General features: G+C 50.0%; 2 protein-coding genes across 2 annotated transcripts; one reads left to right on the top strand and one right to left on the bottom strand.

Annotated features, from left to right (window-relative positions):
• Nucleotides 1-11444: 11444 nt before the first annotated feature.
• PV06_11082 (uncharacterized protein) lies at nt 11445-14648 on the top strand (the record flags this gene model as incomplete). The annotated part of the gene is made up of 6 exons (XM_016412699.1): nt 11445-12498; nt 12565-13146; nt 13198-13551; nt 13597-13636; nt 13698-13724; nt 13778-14648. The coding sequence occupies 6 exons, from the start codon at nt 11445-11447 to the stop codon at nt 14646-14648; spliced, it is 2928 nt and encodes a 975-aa protein (XP_016256880.1).
• Nucleotides 14649-15024: 376 nt separating this feature from the next.
• Nucleotides 15025-15798, bottom strand: PV06_11081 (uncharacterized protein; the record flags this gene model as incomplete). Its single annotated transcript, XM_016412698.1, has 1 exon — nt 15025-15798. Exon 1 carries the CDS (start codon nt 15793-15795, stop codon nt 15025-15027), a length of 771 nt encoding a protein of 256 aa, XP_016256879.1. The 5' UTR covers nt 15796-15798.

The raw sequence follows: 15798 nt of genomic DNA, 5'->3' as shown, positions 1-15798 counted from the left end.
CTCTACGCCGACCAAGGCAAGCTAGCTGAGGCGGAGAAGATGTACCTTCGGGCGCTGTAAGGCTACGAAGAGGCTCTTGGCATTAAGCTTGTATCGTCGTATCTACTAGCGATAAACACTATATTTGCCTTCGGTAACCTCTATTCGCGGACGGATCGCAAGGACATGGCGAAAGAAATGTATTCTCGAGCATTATCTGGATATGCCGCCATTCAAGGACCTTCCTCGAGATAGTGTCTCGAAATTGAAGGTCGACTGCAAGCGTTGCAATCTACGTCAGCTGAGCCCGCCGAGACTCTATGTGCTATCGAGACCAGAGCAACGGGGCCAAGATCTCGTCTACGAAGAGTTTTCCGCAGACTAAGGATATAACCAAAAATGGGATCACTAATCCAAGACAAAATTTTTTCGTTGAGGAAATCCATGGTACTGACCTAGAGCAGGGCTAGGGAAATGGAGTAGCATGATGGAAGCTGCGGTACAGTACACAGTAGCACAGAGGCTTCCTTATCGGGCAAGCAAGATCCACGCCATACTGCGGTCTCTGGTCGAAATATGCCATGTTGTGATTTGCTGTACGGTACCAAAGTCAGCGCTACGCTCCATATACAGTACTGTCAAATTTCAGTAGGTGCGCATTATCGTAGGAAGTCTTTACAACTGCCTTACCAACCACGTAAAACCGAGGCTCATAAGCGCCATTCATCATTGAGTGAAAGATTTAGAGCAAACTAATACATATTTGGCCAGAGATGTTCCGCTTATTCCTTAGTCTTTTACGGAAGAGAGTTGTAGTGTGTCAGCAAGGGGGAGGGCGGTTTCGGGAAGCTCTGTAGCAACGCACTGAGTACTTTCAGAGTCTTGCAATAGGGATCTAGGTAACGCCAGGGGTCAAGCTTCACCACTTCCAGCCCTTAGCGTCAAGTGATCGAGGAGCTGTTGAACATTCCTAGATCAAATGGCAAATGGCAGGGCAGATCGACCCCAAAGTGTTCGCTGATGCGGCATTACTTAATGCGTTCTCAGCTGTTTCTGTCGCCACCCGCCCAGATCCCCTCAGTCTGGGACGGTTGCGGCCAATCAGTACCCCCCTTCATCGAGTGTCGGGTTGCGGCTGTCGACAGCCCCTTCCATCTTGCGTCGAGTTACGGTCAATCTACCGACGCATGAGCTTACGGTACGGCTTTCCTCGGCTCTGACGCGGACGCCAAATGTGGAGAGAGTCATAATAGTGACAAATCTTCACAATTATCTCGAAGGCACCCTATTCGCGAGCATGTTTCTGGATGTTAAGTTGTACTGTGGCGAAGCCTTCTGCCATGTCTTCCGTATTTTATCTTTCGCAGATATTACTATAAGATCCGAGAACTTATGGTGGTACTGCTTCGGATCCAGCTCAAGAATGCAGAGGTCTGAATGGAGAACTGTCTCAAAGACCATCACTGTTGGGTTTCCGCCACTGTCGCACCGTTCTCCGAGGCGTTCGAGTCTTGTGCTTTCGGTAGTAGACGAGATTAACGGTGATGAAGCTCAGGGCTAAGTAGCAGACTTACATACTTGTATGATATTGGCACAATGTCACTTTGTGTTCCCCATTGATTGAATCACCTTTTTATTCATCTTTTCTCAGAACTCGACGGATGAGAAATGGCACGGTGCTACAAGGTGTTAAGCAAGGGTATTAGCTTACTATGGCCGAAAAATGCACCCTTGAGCTGACATGCTCCATTTCTCTGGTCCACACCATTATCAGAGTATCAAAATTCCATGTGTAGAGACGGAGCTGGAAGGGAAGATATAGTCAGTCACAGAATGGAGGTCGATACGAACGACACTGAAAAAGGTCATCATATCGAGGGACGTTATCAATAAATCATAACGGCCTCAGTGAGCTCAGAGGACGAGGCCGGGACCGGCTGTGTTTTGGCATCTTCGCCGTGCATGGTATATGAAGTCGGGAGGCTTACGGGGCGTGATGTCAAATCCACGTGGTTACTTCCTTAGCAAGTTCGTCGGATATACTGTAACAACATTTATCGTGCTATATAACAAGACCAAGTCAGGTAAGATTTCCAAACTCTGTAAATCGCGCGGCGTTATTGATCGATTGTTCTTATCATTCGTGCACAGTTCGGCATTGAAAATTTCGTACTTCTAAAAATTTCCTCGTCATGCGAACCAGCCGAGCACGACTGGAGGATACAAAGTTCGAAACGGAAAGGCGCCGGCAACATCGAGGGACCGCACGTGTTTCTCTTGATATTCTGAAGTATCATTTCGAGGCTCATGAGCAACTTGATAAAGAAAACATTGACCGTCTGAAGGGTATCTATCGACGCGAAAGATGTCGACCACAATTCATCAACAATCGTATTTTGGTCGAAATTGATGAAAGGTGTTTCGAGGCGGCCCTCGCTCTTTCAGGTGTGGCAGCATCAGAGCTGCTCGGCCCCCGAAGAGATGACTACCCGGAGCTTCGATTTCCTACTGGTGCAGAAGTCATCTGCCTCCATGGAAAGCACCGTATCCAAGCCGGTCGCGAATTTTTGTCTCCTCGGGACAAATGGTGGATCGCTGACATCTACCTTGGGGGTGAGTTACCGAGCTTCACGGTGAACGCTGCGGACTGATGTGCCGGCCAGGTTTGTCGACGGATGTCAAGCGCTGCCTCGTCGAGGAATACGCGAACGAAAGCATCCCCACGGACGGAATCATTTTCTACAAGATCCGTCAGTACCACTTTCAGCGCAACTTCAGCTTTGAATCGCGATGGTGGGCTCGCCTCCGAGGTTGCCGGAGTCGTAATTTGAAAGCACTGTTAAAGCACCCTGAAATCACAGCAGCATTCGACGCTCTGCTCGATGTATCCGGCCTATGGGGCGGGATGTTACTCACAACGCTTCACAAGGTGCTGGGACTGAAGTCTGACGACGTAAGTGGTGCTACCAAACATTAACTTAGCATAGACCGACTTGTCGCAGGAGATACTGAACTATCTTGAACACGTCCGACGATTTTGGCACGATTTGGTTGATGGTGAACCCAGTGCCATGCAAAGGTTTGATCATCGAGACGTGAAGGCGCTGGAGCTCCGAGCTCCAGGTGTTTCCACACTTGACGCGGAGGAGATTGAAGCCCAAATCCATGCTGGCCGAATTCTGAGAGCCTTCAGTGAGGAGCAGCGACGGCACATCTTTCAACGGTTATGCGGATTTAAGTACCTGATCCCATCCCTGCATACATTTTTCCGGGATGTCACCTACTGGGAGGCATGCATCGGGAGCGTCAAGCACCTGATGCCGATATCGCGCCGCGACACGATCCTATCGGCCTTTGAAGGCCGATTTAGCGCCACCAATCAACACGATGACCGAGTGGTGATTCAAGTGGGTGAGTCACGGTTTGAAACAGTTCAAGGCCCGCACGACACACAGATAGACCTCGGTTTCCGTCAGATCATCGCCTTTGCCATGAGACACTTTGTCGAAATCCCACAGGAACCCATCAGTGACGATGTGACCGTCAGACCTCGTGTGAAGGCTAATCGAGTCACACTACGCCAGTTCGCGGAATTGGCCATCCGTGTCGGGTTCGAGTCACCTGAAATTCGCCGGCTTTTGGATACGGAAGAATTACTGGGATCTCCCATTGCTCCGGAGTTGTCCAGGCCATTACTCGTAACTTCAGGCCCTGGTGAAAAGCTGCAACGAAGATGTGGTTTACCCAACTTGGACAATTTTCAGAACGATCAGAATTTTCTATTCCTTCACCACCTGCACAACCAGCAAGATGGGAGCGGCGAAGGCATCACGTCATTTTTCGTGCTCAGATCCTTTTATTTCGCTTTCATGGGACCTTCGGATTTCTTGGACGACTTGTTGGCCCAGGTATTGAATCAATTAGTGACTTCTCACCATAGCATTGATGCCGCTGAGCAGCATTCTCGGCAGGAACGGGAGGAACAAGCACGGGAGGAGCAACGTGAGCAGGAACAAGCCCGACAGGAACTAGCCCGACAGGAGCAAGCACGACAAGAGCAACGTGAACAAGAGCAACGTGAACAAGAGCAACGTGAACAAGAGCAACGTGAGCAGGAACAACGTGAGCAGGAACAAGCCCGACAGGAGCAACGTGAGCAGGAGCAACGTGAGCAAGAGCAACGTGAACAAGAGCAACGTGAACAAGAGCAACGTGAACAAGAGCAACGTGAGCAGGAACAACGTGAACTGGAGCAAGCACGACAGGAGCAAGAGCAAGAGCGGGAGAAAAAAGAAGATCGAGACCTTCGAGAGCAACAGCAAATGGTACTCAAGGAATCCCCGGAACAGGTATGCATTCTTTTCAAGATCAGAGAAAACAATATTTGGCGAAATGTGCAATCTATATGGGTAGATCCTTCTGATCCATCAGAAGTGGTGCGGGTGGCGAAGAAAAATATACGAAAAGGACTGCGGATTTTCGACACGAACATGCATCTTTTGACGCCGGACAATTGTTTCGAGGCAGTGACTACGGATGGAACAAATATGATTGTCTTAGTGCCTCAGAGAGAGCTAGATATCGATGAACAAGTACTAGATTCCGCTAGCGTGCTTGCCATGGTGGACGAGGGAAGTTCCAAGAGGCAAGCCAGATAAAAAAACAATCTTTTTGATTTAGGCCCGACTTACGTCAAGGAGAACATCACGAGGAGAATTGGATGGCAAGGACACGATTGGTCCTGCAGCAATCGTCCTTGGACGTAATCTCTCCTCAAGATGTCGTCTCGGTATCAGGCGTTCTTTAGGAGTAGAGCGGGCCGAGGAGAGTAATCCTAGTCTTGATTGGCCACAAGGAGAGGATCTATCCAAAGCTCAAATGTGTACCAGGAGCAAATTCCTGGGCTCGGGGCGAGCGGAGGCCGGTTTCGTTACCAGTACCAAATCGTCAGGAGTCAGTTGTGCCAAGGAGTAACCTCTGAGGATCAATTCGCTCCTGGCTTGCTCATGGTCCTAATCTAACTTTACCAGGGATTATGTTAGTCACGTGATCACGGTCAGTTGACGCCTTCAGGCGACCTTCCCAAAAAGGATCACAGCCAGCAGGTCATACTATACAAGGGAGTTAAATTTCGTCTTGAGCCTGATTCTATTGTCTTTACTGCTATACGATACAGTGTACGGAGTAAGGTATGCATCTTAGGATAGCTTTGTAACTATAAAACCGGTCCGATTATTGTCTAGCCCATGAGGTTTTCGTGAACAATATTAGCTCAACCAATTGAGACTCGTCGATCAGTAGAAGTGTTTCACATTCTACCACGCTTTCTGGAGGACTTTATTCCCGAAGTGGTGACCGCGCACAGAGGCACTTTCCCGAGGGTCTCAGTGGTTTATACAGTGGCGTTATTATCACACCAAGAAGCCGTGGTTGTTGCACCAACTGGCGACCTCCTTCCCCTGAGTATCGGCTGGCTCAATCATGACCGACCACGAGGCTTAGGTTTGGCGTGATTTCTTCTTATGCGGGTTCAGCTCAAGGTGGGCTAGCAAAACCTTACATGATTGTACGCGGTCTTCTCGATTCGTAATCCCCCGCACTTGGTCCCTGGACAACATTTAACCCTGCGAGTGAGGCAGTATACTGTATGACAGTAAACACAGCCTTACATCATTTGATATTGCTCCCTCTTCGCTTCCCGTCCTCTACTGTATCTGCTTAACGAGCGCTCAGCATCCCCAGTTTGTGTGTCATGTCGAAAGTTAAACCCGGCCCTTCTCCTTCACGAACGGCGAAAGTAATAGAGCTAGCTGTCGAAGCTGCAACAATTAATGAGAGAGATTCCAATATTGAGGAGCGAATATTGGACCGCATCAAGAAGTGCCTTGAGCGGGCTAATCATCGAAACACCCCGGAAGCGGAGGCCCAAGCGGCATGGCGAATGGCAAGCCGCCTCATGGCCCAGTACAACGTCACGCAGGCCGATCTTCTCGATCAGACGACCGAAGACGGCGACTACGCGGCGCTAGGAGGTCAATCCGTGGTGGCAATTAGGAGCACTCAAGAGAGTGGATCAAGGGTAATCTCCCAAACCTGGGTTCACGATGTTGCCCGCGCGATGACTCTCTTCTTTGACTGCCAGACTTACACTGCACAAAGTCTTGCTTCGATAGAGTGGACCTTTTATGGGATTGCTGCGAACACGGTGGCCGCGGCAATGCCATTCGAAATGGCCCATAATCTAACACTTGAATGGGCGACAAGCTGGACCGGTAAGGCGACGAAAAATAGCTATTGTCTGGGTGTTGGCGCCGGCTTAGTGGAGATAGCGAGAGCGCAGAAGAGAGAGGAGGAAAACAGAGCCTACGAGATGGAACGACGACGTGGGCGAAGTCCGCTAAAGGAACAAACTCATCATTCCTCCAACAATGACGCACCGCTGTGCCCGTCAAACGCTGAAGGATCGCCCGGTCTTGCAGGTGTTAGCCACGATAGTGGCAAATCAGATGCTTCAATCGATAAGTATGAGGAAGCGGAGAGCTTAGCCTTAGGGTGCCTAGGGAACGATAGTGATGGGGACGAAGTTGAGGCCGAAGTGACTTTCAAGGAAGAGGACGAGAAGCCGCTGGACCTGAACGCAGACTTTGAGGAACAGCTTCGCCAAATGTTGCCCACTCAGGGACCGACATCTAAGCCTGTGGCCGACGATGACCTTGACAATGGTATCCCAGCTGACTCCTGGAATACGAGTCTCGAGTTGGTGCGATTCCGTCGATCAGCGGAGAAGGTTGCAAGCGAGTACTTGAAGTCGCAGAACGTGGAGCTCGGAAAAGATAGGCGCCGAGAACGAACGGTTCGGGACAAAGGAGCGTATCGAGCGGGCATTAAAGACAGTAGGGATATTGATGTGAAGAGAAGAAGAATTGAAGGGGCCTGACTGTCATTACTGTAATTCCAAGCATAGTATGTATGATGCGGTGTCGATGAAGTGCCGCGTAACGGATTCTGCGTGAGATTTGTCAGTCTACAGTACCATGAATTGGTCTCTTCGATCTTGTATGATCCCGCAGTTCAACATAGATTGGCTATTTTTTAGACAATGGCGAGAAACATTGTCCATAAGGAGCGTCAGCTCTGCAGACTGTGGGTAAGGCCATGACCGAGTCGAGAGTGTATATCTGGGACCACTGCCACACAAACTGTGAATAGCGCTTGTTCGCGATCGTTCTTTCCTAACCGACAACGTCAAGGCACAATTTGGCATTTACTATAACAAAGTCGACTGAGGCACCTAACATGAAAATCCGTCTCGAACGTCGCTACGCATTTAAAGGCAACAGAGGTTCAGGACGTCGATTCAATGGTGATAATCGTCAAGAAATCGCCCAAATCCGGCAGAAGAGGAAGGAGTACGAATCCAGGAGGCAGGAGAGAGCAGACAACCGGCAAGAAGGTCACATGGACGAATGTCATATACAACTCTACGAAGCCGAAGCCCTCCTCGATTTACAGAGCAAACAGTTGTCCAAACTGGCTGTTGTTCAAAACAAAGAGATTGATCTAGGTCCAGAAGAGAAAGCTGCCCAACGGAAGGAATGGGCCGAGCTCATCCCGCCGTCAGAAGCAATACTGGAGGATATACGTCAAGAAATCTTCCCAAATATTGGTTCCAGATAGTGTCTCTTTCCACTGTCCGGGGACATACTGAGTAGAGACATGGTTCCAGCATTGCACACAGCCATGGTCAAAATTGGTGACTTCTCAAGAACTCCGCTTCGTGGAGATTCTCCTCTTCGTGAAAACATGCTTCAATGTATTTATGAGCTTGCCGAAATTCGAGGACGGCGTCTTTGAGTCGTTTTGTCGAAGCTCGTACCTCTTCAAGCAGCTTGTGCGATATGGTTTGTAGTTTGTAATATTTTCTCACTTCCGCTTTCAGCTGCCGATTATACTCCTCCAGGGCGCGGATTTCCATGCTGGCGGCGGCGTCGTTTCGATAGGATTGTATTTCAGGAAGATGGTGTCGATTCACCTGTAATTCAGGAAAACGATAGCACTGACCGTGGCGTTTATTGGCTTCACTGGAGGTATTCTGTGGCGTCGGAAGGTCATATTCGGTCGAAGGAGACTTTCTCTCGTCCATCCGGATAGTACAGTATGCTTGTCAGATGCTGCAGGTTGCTGTCGGAGTCTGGGAATCACTTTGGAAAATGCTTTCATTCTTCACATGGAATGGGTTGGCTGTAGTGCCGTTTACTCGGGTAACGAGAGCACATTATATTATCATGGTGCGGAGCCGTCACGGTGGAAAGCTCCACTCTCACTGTAATGTAATTTGTATGATGGTATATTCATCCTCTAGAGACAGCCAGCATACAGAAGAAGATTACAAGAAAGTCACCGGAATTGGCTGGAACAGGTTGGCCCAAATTATGAATAAAATCCTTGCTACTGCATTGCGGGCACTTGCCTCATTCTGTCTAATCATCTTGTATATATAACATGAGGAGATTCAGAACCCCGTCCTTCTTCGTTTTCCTTTGCAAGGGTGATCTTTCTTTTGGTGTCAATTTCTGACCTGCAATTCTACAACAGCGTACCGTCCCCCTGTCTCAATCTATAGAATGCAGTTATCTAGCACAATACCGGAATCGGAGTCTCGTTTACGCATTTATCGTCAAAATGCCAAACGTGAACGAACACGATTCTATCGACGCAAGAAAAGCATCTTCAAGAGTGGGTACGACCTGCACCAACGATGTCATGCTGAAGTCTACATTCTGATCCGGAGGAGTGGACGGTCGTATATTTTGAGCTGTGCAGAAGACGACAAATCACCATTTTCGGACCAAGCCCTAGTACTTGACAACTCCCTCATATTCGTGATCATAGTAGGGTACTGACATTAGTACAGAATCAATGTTACGCGGTACCTCAGTGGTCCTTCCCGAAAGACTTTCGAACGTCGAGTACGGAGACACCTCAGGAATCTCCATCTTGTAACAAGGAGGAGTGATGGCTGTGGAGGTGGTGCACCTCGGTCATGACAATTGAGATGACCAGCACAGGACTTGATCATGCAGAGGGTTTCAGATATATGATGAGGGAACAACAAGAGACCGACTTGGACGGCTAAAATACACATGGAGGCCGCTGGGGGTAGGAATAAAGATAGCACACCTTGTTTACTAAAAATACCGACTTGACCCACGAACACAAAAATATATCTGATGCGTCTCTATATAGGACCAGTTCTATGTTCCAGACCTGGATACACCCCTCTCATCATACGGTCAGTTTCTCATCGATTACTGTGATACGTTCATAAATACTTTCCCTGGGACAGGATCAAGCCGTCACCGAGACATTGAAATCACATTCTTGAACTTGGATCTGCATTCATCGCCTGACATCTATATCGTATCAACCGAAGCAGACACTACAAAATCCCGACGAGGTCAACCGCTAGCTTTCAATATGACATCGGATGGGGGAAGAAATAATAGCACTCGCCAACTGCGACCTCGGTGTCATCGTTGCCAAAGGTGTTGTTGTCCAGAGCATTGTCCGCGGTCAGAGTCCGACCGAGTTGCCTCGCCGAACATGTCGAGATACACCCTCCGAAAGAAGCCCATTGTGCGTCTTTACTTCCATAGTAAGGCTGATATGTGCACGAATATTGCGGGCCCTGCCAAAGATGACGGCCGTCACGAACCGAGATCCACCACACGCATGGATTTGAGGGGGAACCAAGAACGACGAGTTACGCGCGCCCAGAAGAGGGAGCTTGAAGTGATCCAAGAGTGAGAGATACAGTATACCCTGAGTCGGCGAATTATGCAGTTCACAAATAGGACATGGAGGCGTTATTGTAAGGTTGGAAATATATCGGGAGTGGGCTTTATAGTGTTCAGTTCTTTTTATTGTAGGTGTCAACGCTCAGAAAACCTCTGTGGCAGCTTATCTGCGTCGGAAGTTCCATCGAGAAGAGCTACCAAAATGGGATTGATCGATCACATGGAGCTGATACTTGTAAATTAGCAAAGATCCCAGCATTCCCACGAGAAATATTGTGTTGATGGTCATGGCAACAACCGCCGTTGGTGACCAAAATCCATCCTGTGCGGAGTAGACATTGATGAGCGTATTTAAAGAGCCAAGAAACGAGCTGGCTGTCTCTGGCCTAGAGTACTCATGATCAGCCGTCTCGGGATCATGCTGTCATGTACTGCATTTGGGCCTGCCACTCACAAGAACACATTTCGAATGAGCCAAACCGGATTAGAATTCCATGTCCACCATAGATAGCCCAGTCCAACCGTCCCAACAATGCAGCATATCGCGGCAAGCCAGAGTAGTGGGACATTTTTCACCACCTCAATCACTTTTCGGCCGCTCCCGTCATCAAGGTGCCTCTCAAGAGAGGTGAATGTGCCCGGGAGGAACAGGTAGCTGGTGTGAATCAACCAGGATGATAAGAAGGCAAGGACGTTGTAGCGCTGTGGAATGGCGTCCGCCTCAATGACCATTGCATCGCGAGCTGACATGTTCTGATGTTGGCCCTGAATCAGGTCCATCCGAGACATACTTTCTATCGTGCCGGGGTTGAGTCTACAGTACATATAGCCTGTGGGGTGACCCTGCAGCCCTCTTGTTCTGGTCTTGGCTTGCTTCGACTAAAACAGGTTGTGTCGAGTGTAGTCTATATAATCCCGTGTTGGTTAGCTTCTCGCCCCTTCAGGCTAGGAAGGACACAAGAGCATTACTGCCTTTCCCCAACCTTTTTGTCATCGACTTTGAGATCCGAAAACTCCTGTCCAGGAGTCCCTCTATTGTATACAAAGATGAGTTCTACAACAGGAACTGTCACGGAGCCTTGTAGTCCGAGTCCATTGAAAGTCGCACCCAACGTGGACGCATTACTTCATCAAGTCGACCAGCTTCAGAGTTCGGTGGACTCGGACGTGGTCGAGAGGTTGTCGGAGGAAAATGCTTGGTTGGAGCACAGCATCAACCGCGGGAAAGAAAAGTGGCAGTCGGTCACTAAATTACTGCGAGAAGCATTCGAAGCGTATGTCGTTTTGAATGCTTGTATTGAACAGCTGGAGCAAGAGACTAGAGAATTGGACCAAAATTGGGCTCACCACCTTCAAAAGCGACTCTCAGAGACATCTGCGCCTGAGTTGCCTCGCGTGCACCCGAGGGCATCTCTGTATAGCCCCATCGCCGAGGACTTTCTCGACGATTGATCTTCTGGGCGGATGTGTGCAGCGACGGCTCTGGGAAATTTCTAGCGGACTAAAAATAGCCCTCCTGTATCTATTCATATCTCGCCCCTTCTATTTTGGGATTGCGGAGTAAGATAGATTGCTATAAAGGCAGGACCAAGATGAAGGTGATGTCCCTTTCAACCATTTCTCTTCAGCAGGAGCCTCCATACTGTGCAGAAACCAAACATAACAAACATGAAGCTTTGCAACCATCATCCATGGCTCAGGGTATGCGAGCAGGGCTATGAGACGTCTCTGATCGACACAGGTAGATTGGAGATGTTGAGTTCACGATCTGAGCAGCCCGATGATGCCTGTCCCAGCCTCATCGTATTTGTAGGTCAACAAGCAAAATCGATCGCCCTCGAGAAGCTCTTCGACATCCCTCGAAGTCGCCTGTTCAAGGGCAAACCTTATGTTGGAGATGTTGACCTTCACGTGGTGTCTGAATCGCCCAGTTCCAGAAGACCCATCCTCGTTGCCGCTGGTTCAGTCGGTAGCAAGCGGGTTCGTCGCACCCCGAACCGCCACCGCTGCCACGATGGAAGCAGATGGCCTTTGCGCACCTTGCCTGGTGGAACCGAGCCTCATCATATGCAACACACCGAACAAGCAATCTATAGCCGGCTTCTTCTACCCTTCACCGATCTTTTCTGTATCTTTGCCTCCGACCTAGGAGGATTCCGAGGAGTTGCTTCTCAGTTGGCGGGTTGGCTGCGTGACGTGACCGTCCCTATCTCCACACCTTTCAACCGACCTTCCGTGGTCGTCGTGACTGACAAAATCCCACTGACCCCGATGGCAGAAACCGAAGCCCAAAAAGCCCTGCTCTTGTTGTTGAATGAAGAGACCAGCCAAGATCCATTTGTTTTGTTCTCATTTATCGAAGTTGTTGCCGTTCCCCGCAGTCAGAAATTTCGTTCCCAAGGGTCCTTGGAGCGCCTGCAGCATCGACTTCTCTTGCGTATCCGAAAAGCCGAGCAAGTCAGACGTGAGACCCGTACTTTGTATTCTCCGACCCACTTTGCAGCCTTTTTCAAATCAGCCTGTGAGCACTTCTCCACCTCGGGCTCGGAGCCGTTTGATTTTATCAAAGCCTCTCGGTCTCACAACCCATTGGCGGAAGACCATGCGCTGCACCTGGCGAACCTCTTGAGGACTTGCGATACCGCCCAAGATCTGACGGACTTTGTGGTGCCTGTCATCGCCTCGAGTCTGATGATCGATAGCTACCCCCCGGACTGCCACGGTAAGTTGTGCGTGTGAGCACGTGATTACTCGTGAAATTGAAGAGCAGCGGGTTAACGTGGCACAGGATTTGACTCTGTCCAAGTCTTTCAGTCGCTTTACCGGGACGCTCTCCGTGAAGCAGTTGGTGGCCGGGTGGTATCTTTCGAGGGATCGTCGGATATCATCTTGCGTTCGGCCGTCCTCAAGCTCGTCCAGGGTAAGTTGTCGCAATACTGTGATTCATTGGGCTCTGGGACAGACGTACCCAGTGCGTCTCTGCATTTACATACACTCCAACAATTTGTGGACAGATGGAGTCGTATCTGCAGCGAGGCCACTTGCCTGTGCTGCATACGGCGAACACCACGGTATCGACTCCCCTGTGGGCACTGTCTCTGCGAGACATGTATTCAAATCTTCGGGCACACCCTATCCAGTCGGCCTTGGACCTATGTAATCTCGTCATGCTTTCTCTGTAAGCGTGCATGGGATCGAGACATCACGGTGGCGGTTAAGCCTCCGACCAGTGGAGTGAGCATCCTCAGCATCGACGGAGGCGGAACTCGGGCTATCATCCCACTAACCGTGCTGAGGAGACTTCAGGACCGAATTGGCCTCCCGATCCCGATTCAGAAGTTTTTCAAAGTGGTAGGTGCCGTCAGCTCCGGTGAATATGTCCGACCCTCGGGGAGGGCAAGGAAAGCTGACAATCTGGCAGGAAGTTTCGTCGCATTGAACATGTGGAACCGTGGTGACTCAGTCGACAAATCTATCCAGATGATGTTGCAATTGGCGGAGGCGGCATTCGAACAAGATAAAACCAGCAAAATTCCTCTGGTCTCTTGGCTCACGAAGATGGTGAAGTGGTATGTTCGAGATGGCCGCTATCGTCCAGACAACCTCGAATCGATTCTGCAGTCTCTTCTGGGGAGGTCAACAACGATGCAGGACTGCTCCTACGCCACGGGACTAGGCGCCAAACTTCTGGTGTTAGCCGCCACCGTTTTGAAGACACCTTCCTGCCACCTATTTACAAACTACAACAAAGCCGTGCAGAATAATCTCAACCCAGGTAAGTGCCACATTCCTTCAAGTTGACGGTTGAAGTGTGGCTGAGGAGATTGGACAGGAGCCCGGAAAGCTCGTCTTTGGGAAATGTAAGATTCCATCCCCATACATACTGTACAGTCTGCTTCGATATTGACAACCTCTGATCAGCGCCCGGGCTGCGTCTGCCGCCCCAACGTGAGTGATAATTCATGTTTCAACGTCGCGATCAGACTAACTCTTCCTCATAGATTCTTTCCGACCAAACAGGTTCCTCAATTGGGTACGTTTCAAGACGCGGGCCTTTTGGAGAACGATCCGGTCAGCACTGTAGTGTCGGAGGCGAAGATGCTCTATCCGTCGTCACGGACGGATTTAATCGTATCTTTAGGCACCGGAACAATCCCCGATGCCGACGTCGCGGAAGGTGCTCATACCGCCAGGCCCCGGAAGGCTCCCTTTCGCATCCAGGACTTGATCTGGGAAAAATCGAGAGACAAGCAGGTTCGCCAAGCGTTCGCCCATCATCCTGAATACCACCGTCTGGACCACGAAATGGATCGCGACTATGCACTTGACGACGTGAGTCAAATGCCAAAGCTTCTGGATAGAGTCGAGGCCGATGATTCGCTGACAGAGCCGATCGATCGCGTGGCTCGCTGTGCCTTCGCCTCCCTCTTTCACTTCGAGCTGAGTGGGATGCCTTCCCGTCGAAATGGGAAATACATTGGAGTCGGGTTCATTTTGTGCTCCATACCAGGGGTCGACCCGGCTTTCAAGTCATTATTCACTCGGCTTGCATCTGAACGCGCTCAACTGTACGTCAACGGACAACCTATCTCTTGCACGTGGGATGATGGCAGGGACCGTGATGAGAATGGCAATTTCTGCAAGCGTATTCAATATGAAACTGGAGATCAAATCAGCATAACCATGTGCATGAGCGGCACATCTGCTCCAGGGTCTCATATAAGTGGGCTACCGTCTGCCATTGTTCATCTTGTGAAGGCACAAGGGTTGAACGCGTATTTTGGGACATCTGACCATCGAAAACGAAAGAGGATCGCTGATGATGATGTGCGTACTGCAAAGAAGAAATGTTTAATCGGTGGGTTTGCATGATACCCTGCAGTGGAGTGCGGCGTGTGGACGTATACAAGCAATGTAATCACGAGAGTCTCCAATATGGTATGGATCAAATCTACGAGTTCAGCCTCGGTTCGTAAATTCACCGTCACCAGACTCTATGGATTTGACCGAATATGTCTTTACCGGCTAATACATTATGCCCACCATTGCCTGATGTTTGATAGATTCGCCATGTGGCGACACCCAGTTTAGTCATCTCGGATCGAGTCATTCGCCAGCAAATCCTCCACAACGATGTCCCCGGGAGGGATTGATTTCTCTTGTACGGGAAGAAATATCGAAGTAGCTCGACCCCAGGCCTTCGATACCTTCCCTGGCAAATGGATATGCTTCCGAACCGTTGAGAAGGCTACGAGTCGAAAATAGGAGCGAAAATGGGCAAACCCCGTGATTCCAACTCATACACTACCTTTCTCGTCGTCTGTGGGTTGGAGACGAGAAAGATGGCTTCTGAACCTGACGTGGAATAGAGACGATGAATGTGCCTGACAAGGTCAGGCCGGCCAGACTCCGTTGTGTTGATGATCATCGCATCCGGGTCGGCTTCTCGAACTTTGGTCACAATAGAAGTGGAATATGTAGCAATGGGATCTGGTGTTGACCATATAATTCGACAAGCAGGGTGCCGATGGTTTGTCAGCGATAACAGGGGGCCGATCCCAGACCCGGTAGCAACCAGAACCACTTTATTGAATATTGAGGCCATATGAAGCACTCCGATGGTCGGGATGCCTCGAACCCAAATTTGTGTCGGTGACGACTCGAGCAGTTGAGCCGTCCAATCTCCAGCGTTGGACACAATGACGGAATATCCTCCACCGTCGTCGAACGGAATGGTGGCAAAAGCGTGCCATTCGAGCATAGGACGGGTTGAAAGTCGAACCGCCGCGCACAGCGGCAGGCCTTCTCCGGTGAAATGAAGCTGGACGGCGTGATCGGAAAGTGGCTCCGAACGCACGGGCACTTTGCGCAGGCGAAGCCAGGGCAGCACTATGGAAAAGGTCGCAATGAGGAGGCACCAGAAGAGAGGGCTCGCGCCAACCACTTCCATGATGGTGAGTTCGAAACCCGAATCCGCGAGCTTGGCGTGAGATAGCAACCCGAACAAGGTCCAGAACATGAT

Source organism: Exophiala oligosperma, assembly GCF_000835515.1.
Source record: "Exophiala oligosperma strain CBS 72588 unplaced genomic scaffold supercont1.19, whole genome shotgun sequence".
Classification (NCBI taxonomy): domain Eukaryota; kingdom Fungi; phylum Ascomycota; class Eurotiomycetes; order Chaetothyriales; family Herpotrichiellaceae; genus Exophiala; species Exophiala oligosperma.
The sequence above is the reverse complement of the archived record's forward strand: the minus strand, read 5'-3'. Positions and strand labels throughout refer to the sequence as shown.